Raw genomic sequence first — 15,633 nt, 5'->3', positions numbered from 1 at the left:
CAACTTCCAGAGCTCCTTGCACGGAACTTCCCCGGCTTCAAGTCAGGTGGTTCAGGTCAGGTGACAGCTAGCCCCCGCTTTCACACACAAAGTCAGCGGAGCTCAAAGAGTCCCTTACACTCTTAAGCTGTATCTGGTACGAGATTGCTGCTTTTGTGAGGTCGGTCCACCAAGCTGGGAAGCTGTCAGGTGAGAACCATCGCAATCGGGACAGCCACCCCTTTTTCTGGTCGGACACCAGCCAACCCAACAGATATTAGCCCCGCACCTCAAAGGAGCAACCAGCTGCGAATCTAGTCTCTTTCCTGGGTTTCTAGCCCTCTGGTCCCAACCCAGGTCTGCACATTCCCAGGTTGTAGAGCTAGAGTGTTGGTGAGCAAAAGCATTGACACCGGCTGGTGTTGGTGGCACTATTCGGGTGCTCTCGGAACCCCTTGCTTACCTCCTGTGGCACTGCCTGAATCCGGCTTGGGAATGTGTAGGTAGCTTTGGGGGTGGGGGAGAGTTGGATGCTGATAGGACCATTCCAGGAGCTCCTGTTGATTCTCCCAGAAAAAGAGAGGATGCCTGGTTCTTGCCTTTTCAATAATATTGAGGGAAATGACTATCTATGCGTTGTGAGAGCTTGCTGGCAGCCCTGGTGGTGGTAGTAATGACGTTACATCATTGTTTTTGTTTCTCAACTTTTTTTTTAATCTTATCAATCCACCTGTTTAAACTTTTAATACAGCTTGTAAGTTCTATTTTTTTTTCTTTGTTTCGTTTTATGGTGTTTGAGAGAGAGCCAAGCATTTATTACAGCAATTTTTTCAGACCTCCAGAACCTATTTTAGCCCCTTTGAGAGTGCATGCCTTATATTTCCTCTCATTTTCATTTTAGGGGACTACCACTGTCCCTGTTTGCCCATTAGGAAGCATAGGTCAGTAAGTATTCCAAAATCATGCAAGTAAATAGGAAACCTGGATAGTTCATCTCCAGGGAACATATCCTTGTCCAGTCTGTGTTATCCCTTGAGGAATGTGAATCTCCCCACTCTTGTGGTTTGTTGGCAGTTAGGTCCATGGGGGCAATGAGAGCAGAGACAAAGAGTAGTGGGCGTGCTTTCAGAAGCCCTGTGGGTAGGTATGGTGAATGACCACTACAGGACCAGTTTATAAAGTTTGGGGAGACAGGGGGTTAGGAACATCCAGGATAGGCAAAGGTCTTTGACTGAGGGCTTAGGATACCAAAATTCCCCATTAGTTTGAGGAAGCATTTTTGGGAATCTCAGGTGCTCACTGAACAGATTCTTATCAAGAGGAAGGAAATTGGTCCTGTAATCTATGGCTAGATGACATTGGTCAGGTAAAGACATAGAGCTTAGAATTCCCCAGACCTGGTCAGAGAATAAGAAGCCCCACCTCTGCTGAGCCCAAAGGCTATTCATTCATGGTGGACTCTGACCTTAATTAGCAGAGTTTTCCCACAGAGGAAGCTCCAGGTTATTGACCAAGGGCAGGACTACCTCAGACACCTGACAAAGGGAAGCTGCCACAGGAGATCTCTGAATCCAGGTTGCTCTTGAGTGGGGGATAGCAGAGGCTCTTGAAGGTGTGCCATCTGATTGAGGTGTGGAAGATGGTTAAAACACACACACACACACACACACACCAAAAGATGGGCATGTTGAGTCTTGTAACTTCTGTCTTGTAACCTTTTACAAGCCTAGTTTTGTGGTTAACAGACTGATCTTTTTCTCCTTCAGGATGTCTTAGCCTTGAACATTGCGGGACACTTTGACAGAGTGAATTTCACAGGCCATATCTGCTTCCAAGAAGCAACTGGTTGACTCGTAGATTATGTATGTAGCATTCTGTCTGCAGGCCAGAAGAGGACACCAGATCTCATTACAGATGGTTGTGAGCCATTGTGTGGGTGCTGGGAATTGAACTCAGAACCTCAGTGCTCTTAATCTCTGAGCCATCTCTCTAGCCCATGGTTTTGGTTTGTTTTTTGTTTTATAAGAGACGAACAGTGCCGGTGCTTGTTTTGTTTTCCTGTTAACCAGTTGCAGAAAGCAGCTGAGGGAAAAGTGCAGGCCTGTGTTCACGTCCTCGGAGCAGGACTTTACACAGCCTACGTAGCTGCTCTGAGGTTGTGATGCCAAGCCTGTGAGGTCAGCGGTGTGAAGGAGAAACCCTTTATGAACTGTCTCACTGTGATGGGTCAGAGAGCATGTTGTCCATCAAGAGCTGAGCTAATCCAACCTTAACATGCCTCTTTCTCTTGCTCTTTTTTCTTTCCAGTTCTCAGAAGTCGGAGAACATGATGAGGAACTGGCTGCTTGTTCTGACCCTTTTCCTCCTGAAGTGTGTAGAGAAATGTGGTAAGCTTCAGAATGGCCTCTCGGCTCTGTGAGAAGGAAATAGTGGAAAGATAACCTTTCTTTTACTTAGTGCCTTTATTATATTGGTAGTATGTTGTCTCAGCTTTTCATATCTAGGCATATTGTGGTAGGTTTTAACTTTGTCAGGGATGTAATTTTCTTCTCATACTATTTATATAATGTAATCTTTTTTTTTTTCAAGAATCAAACTTCAAGGATTATTTGTAAAGAATACAAATCCCCAAAGATTTGGTGCTGTCTAGGCACCTTATGGTTGGCTTTCCACTCAAGAGAGGTAGCCAGATCCAGTTCTGGTGTGGACACATTATACAAAGAGCCGGATGGTCCCAAGCATCATTGGCCTTTAACCCTTGTTGGTTCTTTAGTCGGCCTGTATGACTGGCTCTCTGTGTCTCACCGAGCTAAAATAGCATCTCTAAAGAACAGCCTTTGCTTCTGCCCTCTGGACCTTGCAGAAAGGGTTATGGGCACTGGGAGACACTAGGGAGTCCTTGTACCTACTTCTTCCAGGTACAGACACAGTCTACCCGGCCCCACACTGTAAAATAAGATGCTTTTCCCTTAGAGGAGATTGGAACTAGTTACAGCATCCCAAGCCACACAGAAAGCACAGGAGTGGAGTTTACATATCCTTGTCAGAGGACCCCTTCAAATGCTGTTGTCATCCCAGACATCCTTGCAATACGAAATCCTTCCCCTTCTGCAAATAGCTCTGTTTAGTGTCCACAGTGCCCAGACCCATTTTAATCATTAGATAGGTTGTTACTCCAAAGCAAACATATCTTAAATTTCCTCACTAACAATTTCTAGCAAACCTAGGCCATACCCTAGAAATCCTACACATGCTCCCTGAAGCTGCACGCACTGGCTACCTACACCATTATGTTTGTCTGTCCTCTTGATGGCCGTGGAACTGCTGCTCATCTGACCAGTCCATCCAGGTTTGGTAAATACCAGTCATGTTCTTTTGTAGCCACACCTTATAGAGAAGTAATCTCTGAAGAAGGAAAAACAAAAAGGTCTCCGACCATGAGGCCTGGCCATGCCACCTTTCTCCGGAGGGATGCCACAGCCACACTCAGCCCTACAGACTCTACTGAGTGTCTGGGAAGTGAGTGCATGTGCCTGTGTGTGCGTGTGTGCATGAGCACATAATAGATCCTGCCTAGGAAATACTGGTGAATCCTGCCAGTACTCAGATTACACAGAGGATAAACTGAGGCACAGATGAAGGAGGACTGGAAAAGGGACTCCATTCCATCGCCCCTTCTCTGTGAAGGAACAGTGGAAGCTACTGTAAAAACGAGAACCTGGAATTGGAATGGATCCCAGCCTCACCCTGCCAGACTTTTCTTCTCTGTTGGGGAACATCAGCATCTAGGACACCGGAACAACAGAAAGTCCTCCAGAGTTTGTTGTTTCTGACTTGAGTGGAGCCCATGGCAGCTCAGTCTAGTGGTAACAACCTGAGCTTTGAACCCAACAAGAGAGGCTTTGAATCCTTGTACATTCATGTCTGGCTACGTGGGCTGGGCTCCTTTTCACTTGGAGGGAGTTTCCTTGACTTAAACTGGGACTGAAAACCGCTCATTGTCTGTTGTGATAATTATCAAGTGGGAGTTTTGAGAACAACAGAAATGTCAGCGTACCTAGAGACTCAGCACTCTGGAAGTTGAGAGAGGAAGAGCGATAGTCTATGTGTTCCAGGAAGACTGGCAACATAGTGAGACCTCACTCCCCCAGCCCCAAAAGTACAAGCAGCAATGGCCAGGATGAGGTAGGGTACCGAGTGGTACTAGCCAATAGCGGTGGCTTAGATCTTTAATGCCAGCTATGTGAGAGGCTGAAGCAGGAGGATCACAGAGTTAAGTAGCCTTCATGGGCTGTGGGGAGAAAATGAACTGAAGGCTACAGGGACCAATCTGTCCTGAGTAATCCATCCAGGTGAGGGATCTTGAGACTGTATACTGTGAAGGGTCACATCTGGGAGACTTGCAACTTGGGGATAGCCACCATCTGCATTTATACACGGGGACCAAGCTGGAGAAAGCAGGTCAGATGTGGCAGAGCTGAACCTAGAAGTATGAGTTTCAAACTAGTGAGCACCTAGGGATATGAGGTGACTCTCCCAGGAAATGTCCACACAGAGGAATAAAACACTATCAGAGGAAGTACCAAGGAGAAAAACCAATTGAGGAGGTTGAGGTTGGAGGAGACACTGAAGTTCCTTCTTCCTATCTGAGCTCCAAAAAGTCAGCTCCTAGTTCTTTATCTATGCTGTGGAGGGTTCTGGGTAGAGGCCTGCAGCTTCTACCCCATGAGAGCCATCTTTGCTACCTAAGATGCCCTCTCCTCTCCTAGTCTGGATCCCTGATCATGACTCCTAGGATGTGTGTGTCCTTGAAGTCTGTGAGAGGAGCACTTGTGCCATGAAGCTTTGAGCCTGTTTGGGGATGGCACAGTGACAGAGGAGGTGGACCGCCTAAAGAATTCAGAAATTACTCAAGGAAGCTAGCCAGCCATGCCCTGTAACCACAGTGCGCTGGCATACTTTATCTCCCTTCTTACTCCTGTCTATTTTGATGCTGGAGATTGGGCTCAGAATCTTATGAACACTACTCATGCTGCACTCCCAGTCTTTCCCTCACCCCAGAATGGTTTTCTAATACCCAAACCTGCTTCCCTCACCCTGGCGGCCTGTCCGTCTGCCTTCCCCTGGGTTAGCACCTTAATGCCAAGAAGCAAGCCCTGATAGTGAAAAGCACGTTTCCCGCCACTATCTTCCAGTCCCCAGCAGACAGACAGCCTCCAGGAAAGGAACCATCCATAGGTTGGGCTGAGTCTGCAGGAAAGCCCAGAAGGTTCTTCAGAAATATGTTAGCCTGGCCTGTGCCCATCTCAGAATGCAGAAATGAAACCAGTCCAGTTTTCAGAGGGGACCCATTCACAGTCCATCTGCAGAGATAGATGGTTCTAGTCTGCCCTTTCCAAATACAGAGATGTTTCTTTGAATTTCCTTTTTTATAACCTTTGGGCTCCGTATTTCCTAAACTATCTCTGGGGAACTCAGATTGTTTACAGAGAGGAAGGAGGAGGAGGAATTTCCAGCACTTCCTGCTCTAGTCTGTGGCCATCTGGCCCTGGGGCAGAGATGGGAAGAGCACAATGGAAGCCCAGAATTAGACCTAGGAAGCAGGACCATCAGTGAGCAGGAGCTGGTGATTAAGATGGCAGAGGCCTGGTGCCCACTTCTCCCTGTGGGCTGAGCTCTCTGACATGATGGTGACTCATGTCATTGACTTTGTTCTTTCCAGAGTCAACTGTCAGTCTCTCTGCTCCTCCCACTGTGAAGCTGGAAAATGACAGTTCAACCAACGTCAGCATCACCCTTGGGTAAGCTCTCAGACCCAGTTCTGTCCTCGGCCCCTCTGGCACATGTACTTCAGGTGTGATGTTCTTGCCTCTTTGTTGTAGGACATAAAAAAAAGAGTGGTCTGAGCCCAAGACCCCCAAGCAGGGTTCCAGAGTCAAACATGCAGAGAATCTAGAGGAAACGCAAGCTGTTCCCTCTAGAGGGAAGCCCTCAGGTGGTCACAGATGATGCCAGGCTTCAAGACCCTTCCCAAGAATAAATATTTGAACCCTAGAGATGAAGGTGCAAGGAGCTGAACCTCTGACCACAGCGCTGCTGAGGTCACTTGCCAAAGCGGACAAAGTGACAGTATCAAAAGGTCCCATACGTCCCAGCTCGCTTGTGACCTTCACTGCTCTACCATGCCTATGACTCCCAGCTGAGCCAACGCCTGTCCCTTACTCCTCACCTGTCTGGAAAGCCTGATCTCAGATCCTCCTCACAGGCCTGCTGCTCTGTCCCCATGGAAACCATCCAAGTTATCTGCTTACCGCCACACGCCCCTTTGGAATCTTTAATAGCTTCCGACATTTGGGGCTCCCATGGGTTGCTCCCAGAGAGCCTCATCTCCTGCAGCCCTTGCTGGCTTTCACACCACACCCTGTTCAGACCTAACCCTACCAAGGGAGCCTTTCCCGCCGCCACCGCAGGGCAGAGAACCATAGGCATCCCCCACCACCCCCCACTGCTTGGCCCTGTCACTCATAGCCAGAGTTCCACCTCACTCTGCCCGAAAAGGAACGTCAAACTTCCTGATAGAGCAGGAACAGGGTTCCAACTCTTACCTCTCCCAGTTTAGGGGCAGATATCGAGGTAATGGTATTCTCTCGGAGAAAAATGAAAGCAAAGAATAAAATCATGCAAAAGAAGACAGACACAAAAAACTCTGGGCTGTCAGATCGTTTGTGTATCCCATATAAAAACAGTGGCTCCGTGGTGCTGAGGTAGTGGTTATCCTCGGGGTCAGCAGACTGAAGGGGAGCAGAACGGGGCTTCTGGTGTGTTGGAAATCCTGAAGGTTGGACATGCATAATCTGAGCACATCGCCCCTCCTGGCCCTGATTTCTAGAGAAATGAAGGCCTGGTGTGAAATCGGGAGGGTTGATTGGGTCAACTTCCCAACAGTAACAAGTGTCTTGTCCTCCATAGGCATCCACTAAATGCGACCTTGGTGATCACTTTTGAAATCACATTTCGTTCAAAAAATCTTACCATTGTGGAGCTTCCTGATGAAGTAAGTAGCAGACCTTCGCTCGTGCTTAAGGCAGTGCTAGGCAACAAAACACATTTTAATTAAGAGCTCGTGGAAATAAGTCACCTGGGCTGCCCCTTTCCATCATCCTAGACATCTGTGGTGTGGGCTTTATTGCACTCTTCAAGCGTTTTCTGCTGTGTAGTTTGGAAGCTTTCATCCAGTAGGATGAATAGCTTCTGGGGTCAATCCTATAGCATAACCATGGTCAATAATAATAGGGTATAGTGTATAGTCAGGTGCCAAAAACAGAAGCCTGAGGCAAAGGCGGTTCTGAGAACGGAGAAGTTCTAAAGAGATTTAAGGCCCTGCCACATCCACAGATAGGAATTATTAGCCTTACTTTAAATGTCTTAGGAAATGGTGGAGTTCTCAGGGTAGAATGATTGCCTAGCATACATAAGGCTTTAGCTTCATCTGGCACCAGCATACACACACACACACACACACACACACACACACAGAGAGAGAGAGAGAGAGAGAGAGAGAGAGAGAGAGAGAGAGAGAGAGAGAGAGAGAGAGATGTAAACGTATTTTTATTCCCTTGACATAATTGTCACCAAAGCTTACTGCTTCCGTCTGCTAACCTAGGCCCAGCCTGGGAGCTTTAGCCTCTGTACAGTCTTGTCTGTTTTCAGACAAGAATGTTTTCAGCCTCTGACTTACTAAGAAGCTCACCCTTTCTTGTTCTTTCTCATCACTGGCTGGCTGGTTCAACTCAGCTGTTCGGCTCAAGCTCCTCTCCACACTGATTGAGTCAAACTGGCCTTTCTCAGCCTCTCCTGAATTGTTCCGCTTGGCCTCAAGCTAACTTTGGCAATATGTTCTAATCTTCTTGCTCCTTCTCATTCTCTGGCCCATTCGGTCTTCACCTGTGTCTAGCTCCCCACCTCCCCCCAACCTCTGTACTCCTGTCCCAGGAAAACTGCCTCCTTTTTTTTCTCCTCCTCTTTCTCTCTGTGCTCTCTTATATACCTTCCCTTTCCCTTTTCTTCTTGTGAGAGTTGGGCATATCCTGTCTCTGGCTCATTCTGTCAAATCTTTCTCTGATTTGTCATTTTGTCTGCCACTCAATTAGAAGTCACTTTCTAACATGGGTGCTTCCTTCTACAAACTAACTTTCCCTTCTCTGGGATTAAGGGTGTGTGCTAAGGGCCTGTCTGAGTTCCAGCCAGAGGGATTAAAGGTGTATGCTAAGGTTGAGCCACACCACAACTAAAAACAAAGTTTTTCAATAAATAACATAATCTCGGGGTTCACAGTGTGATCAAATCTCTTAGAACACACTCTCTTGCTCTCCCCCTCCCTTTCCCTCTCCCCCTCCTGACACCCCTCCCCTCTGGTGCAAGGACTCTAAGCTTTGCTTGGTCTACAGACTCTCAGAAGAGCAGAGACCAATAATTTAGCTTAGATGTAGACATCTAAGTAAAGGTATCCATTTGTAAAACTACATGAAAGTCAAGACTATCAGGCAAAAGAAGTTCAACTCAAAATAAAACGGGCTGTAAGTTTCCTTGAACATAAAATACAAAAGCAATGACTCCATGGTGTCAGGCCATTGGTTGTCCTCAGCATCAAGAGACTGGAGTGGAATAGAATGGAGCTGCTGGGGTATTCGAAATTCTCATTTCTTGTTCTGGAGGCTGAATGTGTGCAGTCTGTAAACACTTCACAAGCTGTGATGTGTGTCCTTTTTTGTATATGTACTATATAGGCCAAACTTTTTTCTTAATTAACAGCGGGAGTCAAAGCCAAACCATTCGTGGAAGATGGTCTTTATGAACACCTGAACCCACCTTCTCAGTCTCCTGCTTCACTGTCCCCTCCCTGTCCTGTGCCTGTAATATAAGAAGCCAGGGGTTAGAACCTGGGAGTCAGTTCAGCCTTGAAGCCTTGGGTCAGGAACTTCAGCCCAACAGTGTTTTCCTCATTTGTAAGCATAGGGCTCAGCATGTCTCCTGGACCACACTCTGGGGATTAAAAGCAGTAGCAGCAAGTATTAAATGGCTGGAACTGACCTGGCAGGGCCTCAAGAGTCTTCAGGAAGAAGCCCTGGCATCCCACCCTTTGATCTTAAAGTCTAGTTTCAGGGTAGGAGGGAAAGCAGCTAGGTGCAGACTTGTGCCTGTAATCCCGGCACTCAGGAGACTGAGGCAAGGAGATTTCTGTGAGCCTGAGAACAGCTGGGACTATATAGTAAGTTGTAGGCCAGCCAGTGCTACATAGCAAGACTCTGCCTTAGAAAACTAGAGGAAAGGACGGAGAAAGAAACTACTGTTGTGGGGCTGGAGAGATGGCTCAGCGGTTAAGAGCACCAGCTGCTCTTCCAGAGGTCCTGAGTTCAAATCCCAGCAACCACATGGTGGCTCACAACCATCAGTAATGGGATCCGATGCCCTCTTCAGGTGTGTCTGAAGACAGCCACGGTGTACTCCCACACATAAAATAAATAAATTAAAAAAAAAAAACCACACATACACACACTATTGTTTAATGAGCCACATTCGACTGTTACTGGGGAAAGTGGAACAGTTTAGTTCCATACAAATGCTACCCAGCTTCTTGCCCCTATGAGGGGATTTCAGTGCATCTAGAAGATGCCCAAAATAAATAAATAAATAAGTCAGATGGCTCAGGCAGGCTCTCTAAGCCCATCTTCCGGAATCAGGGCTTTTGATAAACATCAAGCAGAAATGACCGTGTGGACCCACCTCCTCTGCTTTGCTGTTAGGAGGAAGTAGGGCATGAGGAAACATCCTTTTATGAGTTTCACCAAGCATCCCAATAACGGAAATAGAAATAATACGATAAAAAAAAAATTAGAAAAAAATCACGACAGGAAGGGTTCCCAGCCTACCATGTGCCCAGCTCTATACTGTAAGCTTTAGGGACAACATATCATCCAAGGCAGCGCTGTGAGGTAGGCACTAGCATGATCCACATGTACAGCTCAGTAAACCGGGGTAGCTTGGCTAAAGGGGGGAAGACAGCTAGCTATCTCACACTCCTTCAGTGGCTAGCCGGGGGGAGCCAAGGACCAGCCTCCAGTTCTGTTCAGAAAGCCAGGTGGAAACATGGCAGGGTGGAGCTCAGGTTGGCCAACCCAGTGCTCCTTGTGGCTGGTTATCGAGTTCTCAGAAAGCAGAACCAAGTATGATATGCCCCCACCCTATTCCCTGGTTCTCCACCTAGAGCTAAACTCTGTCGTTATACATGGCCGCAGATCAAATTCAGTCTTCCTAACAGGTTATAGTGCCTCTCGGAGAGAAAAACGCCTCTTTCCAAGTGACTTCTCAAAATATTGGACAAGTGACTGTTTACCTGCGTGGAAATCATTCCAACCAGACCTGGTAGGCTGGTGCCCACCCCCACCCAAGTGGCCTCGTGTATCGGGAAGGGTGGCTATACACAGATATCCGTGGGGACTTCCTCCCAAACCTTCACCAAATGCATCCTGGCCCCGAATTCCTTTCTAGCTCCAGGATCCAGTTCTTGGTGATACACAGCAGAATTGTGAGCATCATAAACCAGGTGATTGGCTGGATCTACTTCGTGGCCTGGTCCGTCTCCTTCTACCCACAGGTGATCCAGAACTGGAGACGGAAAAGGTAACCTGCCCTGCTTATAGCTGTCCCTGCAGGCCCTTGTGGGGCTGCAGGAAGACACCCCTCTACACTTCTCTCTACATGGGTTGGATTCCCCATGTTAGCTATTTGGTTCCTTGCCCACTTCAGCCCTTCTCGATGGGAACAATGACATGGAGTGTCTCAGCTAAGCCAAAACTAGGCTACATAGGGGAAACTCTGCCCTGAAGCTTCTTAGCCATGAAAGGCTGGGCATCATGTCATAGAACTTTCAGCCCGAGACAAAGCACTTGTGCTTTGACTTAACAACGTAGAAGTAGGGGCTGCAGAGATGGCTCAGTGGTTAAGAGCACTGACTGCTCTTCCAGAGGTCCTGAGTTCAAATCCCAGCAAACACATGGTGGCTCACAACCATCTGTAATGGGATCCTGATGCCCTCTTCTAGTGTCTGAAGACAGCGATAGTGTACTTATATATAATAAATAAATAAATCTCTGGGGGGGGGGGGGAGTAAAAGTAGGTCTAGGGTCAAGGACTAGCTCTCCTGTCTTCACATTGCCATGTGGGTCCCAGGTCTCATAGAGGACTGCCAAGCAGTGAGCCAAGGAAGTAGATGCTCTCTCTCTCTCTCCTAGGGCCTCCAGGAATGGCTCTCAAGAGAGGCAGTTGAATGGCATCAGCTATCTCTAAGGACAGTGCTGAGGCCTCCTCTTCCATGTCCTAGGAGCTATGCTCCCATCCCAGGGATTCCCCGTCTCACCCTGCCCCACTTTGCCCCCCTCTGTCCCCCTGCAGTGTCGTCGGTCTCAGCTTTGACTTCTTAGCCCTGAACTTGACGGGCTTTGTGGCATACAGCGTTTTCAACATCGGTCTTTTGTGGGTGCCCTACATCCAGGTACAGTGTCACCCGGTCCCTACAGCCCATGCAAGCCCCTGTGTGTCTGTGTGCCTCTTCACCTCTCAGCTTCTCCTCGCCTCCCCAACAGGAGGAGTTTCTCCTCAAATACCCCAATGGTGTAAACCCCGTCGACATTAACGACGCCTTCTTCAGCTTACACGCAGTCGCCCTCACCCTGATTGTCATCCTGCAATGCTGTCTGTATGAGGTAAGCGATGAGGTGACCTGGGGGCCATTGGTGTCCTAAGCCAACCACCACCCCACTCTACCCACATGACTGACAAGATGCCCCCAGCCTTCTGTAGCTGAGTGGATCTGGGGTGGATCCTGCCTTAACTGAGGGAATGTGTCAGGAAAATGGTATTTGTGGGCCACGGGTAAGTGAGGCTCCTTGGTAAAAGTGGACAGCAAAGTCATTCACCATGAAGCAAGCAAGGAAGGCTATTCCAGATGGGAATAGGTTAGGGTGAGGGGTGCTAGTGGGGAGCCAACTCCTGAGAGGGTAGGAGGAACATTATTCATCTCTGTCACTGAAAAGCTATCTGGGGTTTCAGCATGGACTAAGGGGACCTTTAAGAAGTCCTGGTCTCCTAGGAGCACTCCTGATGGGACAGCTTTACAGTCACCTCCATAATGTGCCACCTCCTCACATCCCACCCAGTGTGAAACTTTGTCTTCTTAGACCTTCCCTGTGACACACAGCTGAAGGGGCCTCACTTTGGGACCATGTCTGGAGAAAAATCTGGGGTGGGGACAGATGCTAAGGTCCCTGGGGCTTCATCCAGGTTATGGAATGAACTGTCAGCAGGACTAGAGGAAGTACTGGGCCTCCAGCATCAGGGTTCATGCCCCTGCACTGCTTGCTCCCCCCAAACGAGCTCTGAGGCGTCCAGCTCTGCAGAGTTGGAACTTGATCAGCAGGGGCTGGAGGACCCAACATGGATGGAACAGGAGAGCTTGATTTTAAAAGGATGGGGCTGGTGTTGGGGACTCCAACCTCATCCCAGCCCAGGTATGATTCACTCACTGCCCAAATACAGCCCAGTAAATTCTGGATTTGGTCTCTTACCTTACTTGGCCTTGTACAGACACAGCCCCAGTGCCCTTGGCCCCTTCTTTACACAGGTTCTACCAAGGCCAGGCTTCTGCCTTCAGTCTTCCCCTCCCACCCACCCTGCACCCCTGTCCAAAGCCATCCCTTCCTGAAACCCTGAAGCAACCTTTGTGTCCACACCTACAAATTGCACCTGTCTCCTCCTCAGCGAGGCAACCAGCACGTGTCACGGCCCTCCATTGCCTTCCTGGTACTCGCATGGCTCTTCGTCTTAGTCACCATAATTGTGGCTGCAGTCGGTGTCACCACATGGCTACAGTTCCTCTTCTGCTTCTCCTATATCAAGCTCATCGTTACGCTGATCAAGTATTTCCCACAGGTACTCCAGAACCTTCCTGCATTTCCATATGGCTGGTAGTATGAGAGGAAGAGGTACTGACTCCAGGCCCTGCTCTCATGGGGCAGGTTTAACCAAGCTAGAGGGATCAGCATGTATAGGGTAGAACAAGGAAGATCAGATAGGGAACCAAGAAGCCACAACAAAGGCCAAGACTTCCCTCCTGGATGAAAGGAAAGGAGATGGTACCAGCCAGAGACACTCAGAGGGCACTGTGGGTTTGGAGGAAGAATTTGAGGCGGGAGCAACAAGAAGAGGGGATTGCCCAAGAGACCAGGGTGCCCAGCAAGTCAGGGGTGGCAGCTGGGCCATTTTACAGGTGGAAGAACCAAAGGACTCAGCCTCTCTACAGTAGCCCTGGTTCCTGTGCTAAAGCTGGGCTCCACACCAGAAAGTCTGGTTCCCAGCCACATTCCTACATAGTGTGTAGTCCAGGCTGAGATCAGGGACAGAATCACTGAAACTGGGAAGAGTCAGAGTTCCAGTGAAACATAATAGCACATCCTAGTACTCAGAGGGCCCCGGAAGCTGAGGCAGAAGAATCGTGAGTTCAAGCTGAGCCTGGGCTACATTGGGAGACACCAATATTTTTTTTAATGCATAAAATTAAAAATCAAAGAGGGCTGTGTCTGCGCTAAAGGTTGAGAAACTAGGCAGCATTCCCCACCCCACTGAAATCCAGAGATGGTGAAGGGGAGGACAGGAAAAAGAAGCTTCACTTCCCCTGCATGCACTTTCTCTGGCTACGGTTGGTCAAAGCCCAGAGGCCAGTACATGAGTGGGAAGAGTCAACAGACCTCCTTTGGAGTACAGTCACAAGGTGTGTGTGGTTCTGTCTGTCCCCAGGCCTACATGAACTTTCACTACAAAAGCACCAAGGGCTGGAGCATTGGCGGTGTGCTCCTGGATTTTATAGGGGGCAGCTTTAGCCTCCTCCAGATGTTCCTCCAGTCTTACAATAACGGTGAGTCTGACAAAGCCACTTCTGCACAGTGACTGGAAGCATGGGACAGAGAGGTCCTGCAGTTCCTGGGCAAATGGGGAGGGGGAGGGTCCACATCCCCCACACATCCACTTGCTTTAAGAACTTACGGCCTAAAACCATATTCTGTCCCCTCTGGCTATTAACAGACCAATGGACATTGATCTTCGGAGACCCAACCAAGTTCGGACTTGGAGTCTTCACCATCTTCTTTGATGTTGTCTTCTTCATCCAGCACTTCTACTTATACAGGAAGAAACCAGGGTACGACCAGCTGAACTAGGATCCAGAGACCCAGTATAGACAGTAGGAGAGGTTGTGTCCAGCAAAGGCCAGAGAAGCAGCTGGTGCACAGGGCTAGAACAATGTGCCGACAGAGAAGCATTCTCTTCCTCAAAGGCCAAAAGCCTTAAGCTCAGCCTGCCTGCCTTCATCCAGGCCCCTCCTGAGCTATAGAGAACCCCCTCTCTGGAACAGACACCTGACTCTGCTCAAGACTGAAAGCCAAATTTCAGGCGGTCTCTCCCAACTTAAAGCTCCAGCTAGAGGCGCCCAGCCCTCCTGCGTCTTGATATGCCGTCTCTCTTTCTTTAAGGCCTCAGGCAGCACACACAGGTTTCGACAGCCATCCCAGCCAGAACTGGGCACCAAGTTTGCAGCTGATGGCCTTGCCCCAAACCACCAATATCTCTGGGAGCAGCCTGAAGGGCTAACCTTGCAACTGGGAGAGCCAAGGGTGCTTTGTTCCACTGAAGTGTTCACAGGGACCAAGCAGCCAGGTGCTGTGGCCATGGACTTGAAGGTGCTGATACTGGTGGTGGAGGGGAGAGCACTGTGGGATTAGGCTTTGAGGTCCTTTCTCTGAGGGCCACATTCTCACTCTATATAACTCTGCCCCAGTAACTGCAGAACAAGTGGCCCAGGCCAGTGCCTGGGAAAGTATATTTCCAATCCCTGAGGTGCCTGCCAGATTGGTCAGAAGTGGACCCATACCTGCTGCCCTCTGGATCTTTGCACACAGAAAAATACCAGTTAACTTTTTAATTTTTTTTTTTTTTTTTTTTTTTTTTTTGTTTACTCCCCAAGGAATATTTTGAAATGGCTTTTTTTTTTTTTTTTTTTTTTTTTTTTTTTTTTGGCCCTCTTTCCTACCTCTACTTTCTGAGAGTCAGATGGAGCACCGTCTGAGTACCCATACTCCTCCTAACCTTACACCTATAGAGTAGGTGTTCAGGACCAGCCTGTGCCTTATGGCCTATCAGTCACTCAATCAGTAAGTTCCCCTGGATGGGAAGGGATGCCTCCTTCCCCAGCCCCAGACCGGGACTCCAACTTCTCAGCTGTTGAGCTCAGAAGTCCAGGAGCTTCCCTCCGATGTTGCTTTTGGTCCCACACTGAATCCCACACCTCCTTCCTTCTCATTCCAGGTCATCCTTCCTGTGCCAGATAGGGAAGGAACCAGGGTGTGCCTCGAGTTCATCAATCTGCTCCTTTTGTTTTTTATAATACTAATATTGAGGGGGCCCTTGTATATCTTTTGTATTTTTTTCTTGTTTTGTTTCACTTTGGTGGAGTATATGTCCTTAATTAAAGGTGGCTTGTTTCCTATTTATATGCTCGGAACATTTACTAGCTGCTGAAGGCAGTTATGTTGGCCCTCAGAACCA

General features: G+C 48.5%; 1 protein-coding gene across 2 annotated transcripts; it reads left to right on the top strand.

The window, feature by feature from the left end:
* The first annotated feature begins 72 nt into the window (after positions 1 to 72).
* Positions 73 to 14,992, top strand: CTNS (cystinosin, lysosomal cystine transporter). Of its 2 annotated transcripts, XM_080923124.1 has the most exons (12): positions 73 to 189; positions 2,287 to 2,366; positions 5,702 to 5,780; positions 6,949 to 7,033; positions 10,298 to 10,401; positions 10,528 to 10,659; positions 11,431 to 11,530; positions 11,622 to 11,741; positions 12,796 to 12,966; positions 13,831 to 13,948; positions 14,116 to 14,230; positions 14,562 to 14,992. In XM_080923124.1, exons 2-12 carry the CDS (start codon positions 2,306 to 2,308, stop codon positions 14,677 to 14,679), a joined length of 1,203 nt encoding a protein of 400 aa, XP_080779250.1. In that variant the 5' UTR covers positions 73 to 189; positions 2,287 to 2,305; the 3' UTR covers positions 14,680 to 14,992. The 2 variants fall into 2 exon arrangements, with proteins under 2 accessions (XP_080779250.1, XP_080779249.1); XM_080923123.1 differs by having other exon boundaries at positions 14,116 to 14,992.
* Positions 14,993 to 15,633: the final 641 nt, after the last annotated feature.

Source organism: Micromys minutus (genome assembly GCF_963924665.1).
Source record: "Micromys minutus genome assembly, chromosome: 10".
NCBI classification, from domain to species: Eukaryota; Metazoa; Chordata; class Mammalia; order Rodentia; family Muridae; genus Micromys; species Micromys minutus.
The sequence above is the reverse complement of the archived record's forward strand: the minus strand, read 5'-3'. Positions and strand labels throughout refer to the sequence as shown.

Bases quoted from the DNA above. Each gene is read 5' to 3' on its own strand.
- CTNS (XM_080923124.1), top strand. From the start codon at position 2,306: ATGATGAGGAACTGGCTGCTTGTTCTGACCCTTTTCCTCCTGAAGTGT. The intron at 2,367-5,701 runs GTAAGCTTCAGA...TGTTCTTTCCAG, and splicing joins GAAGTGTGTAGAGAAATGTG to AGTCAACTGTCAGTCTCTCT. The intron at 13,949-14,115 runs GTGAGTCTGACA...GGCTATTAACAG, and splicing joins CCTCCAGTCTTACAATAACG to ACCAATGGACATTGATCTTC.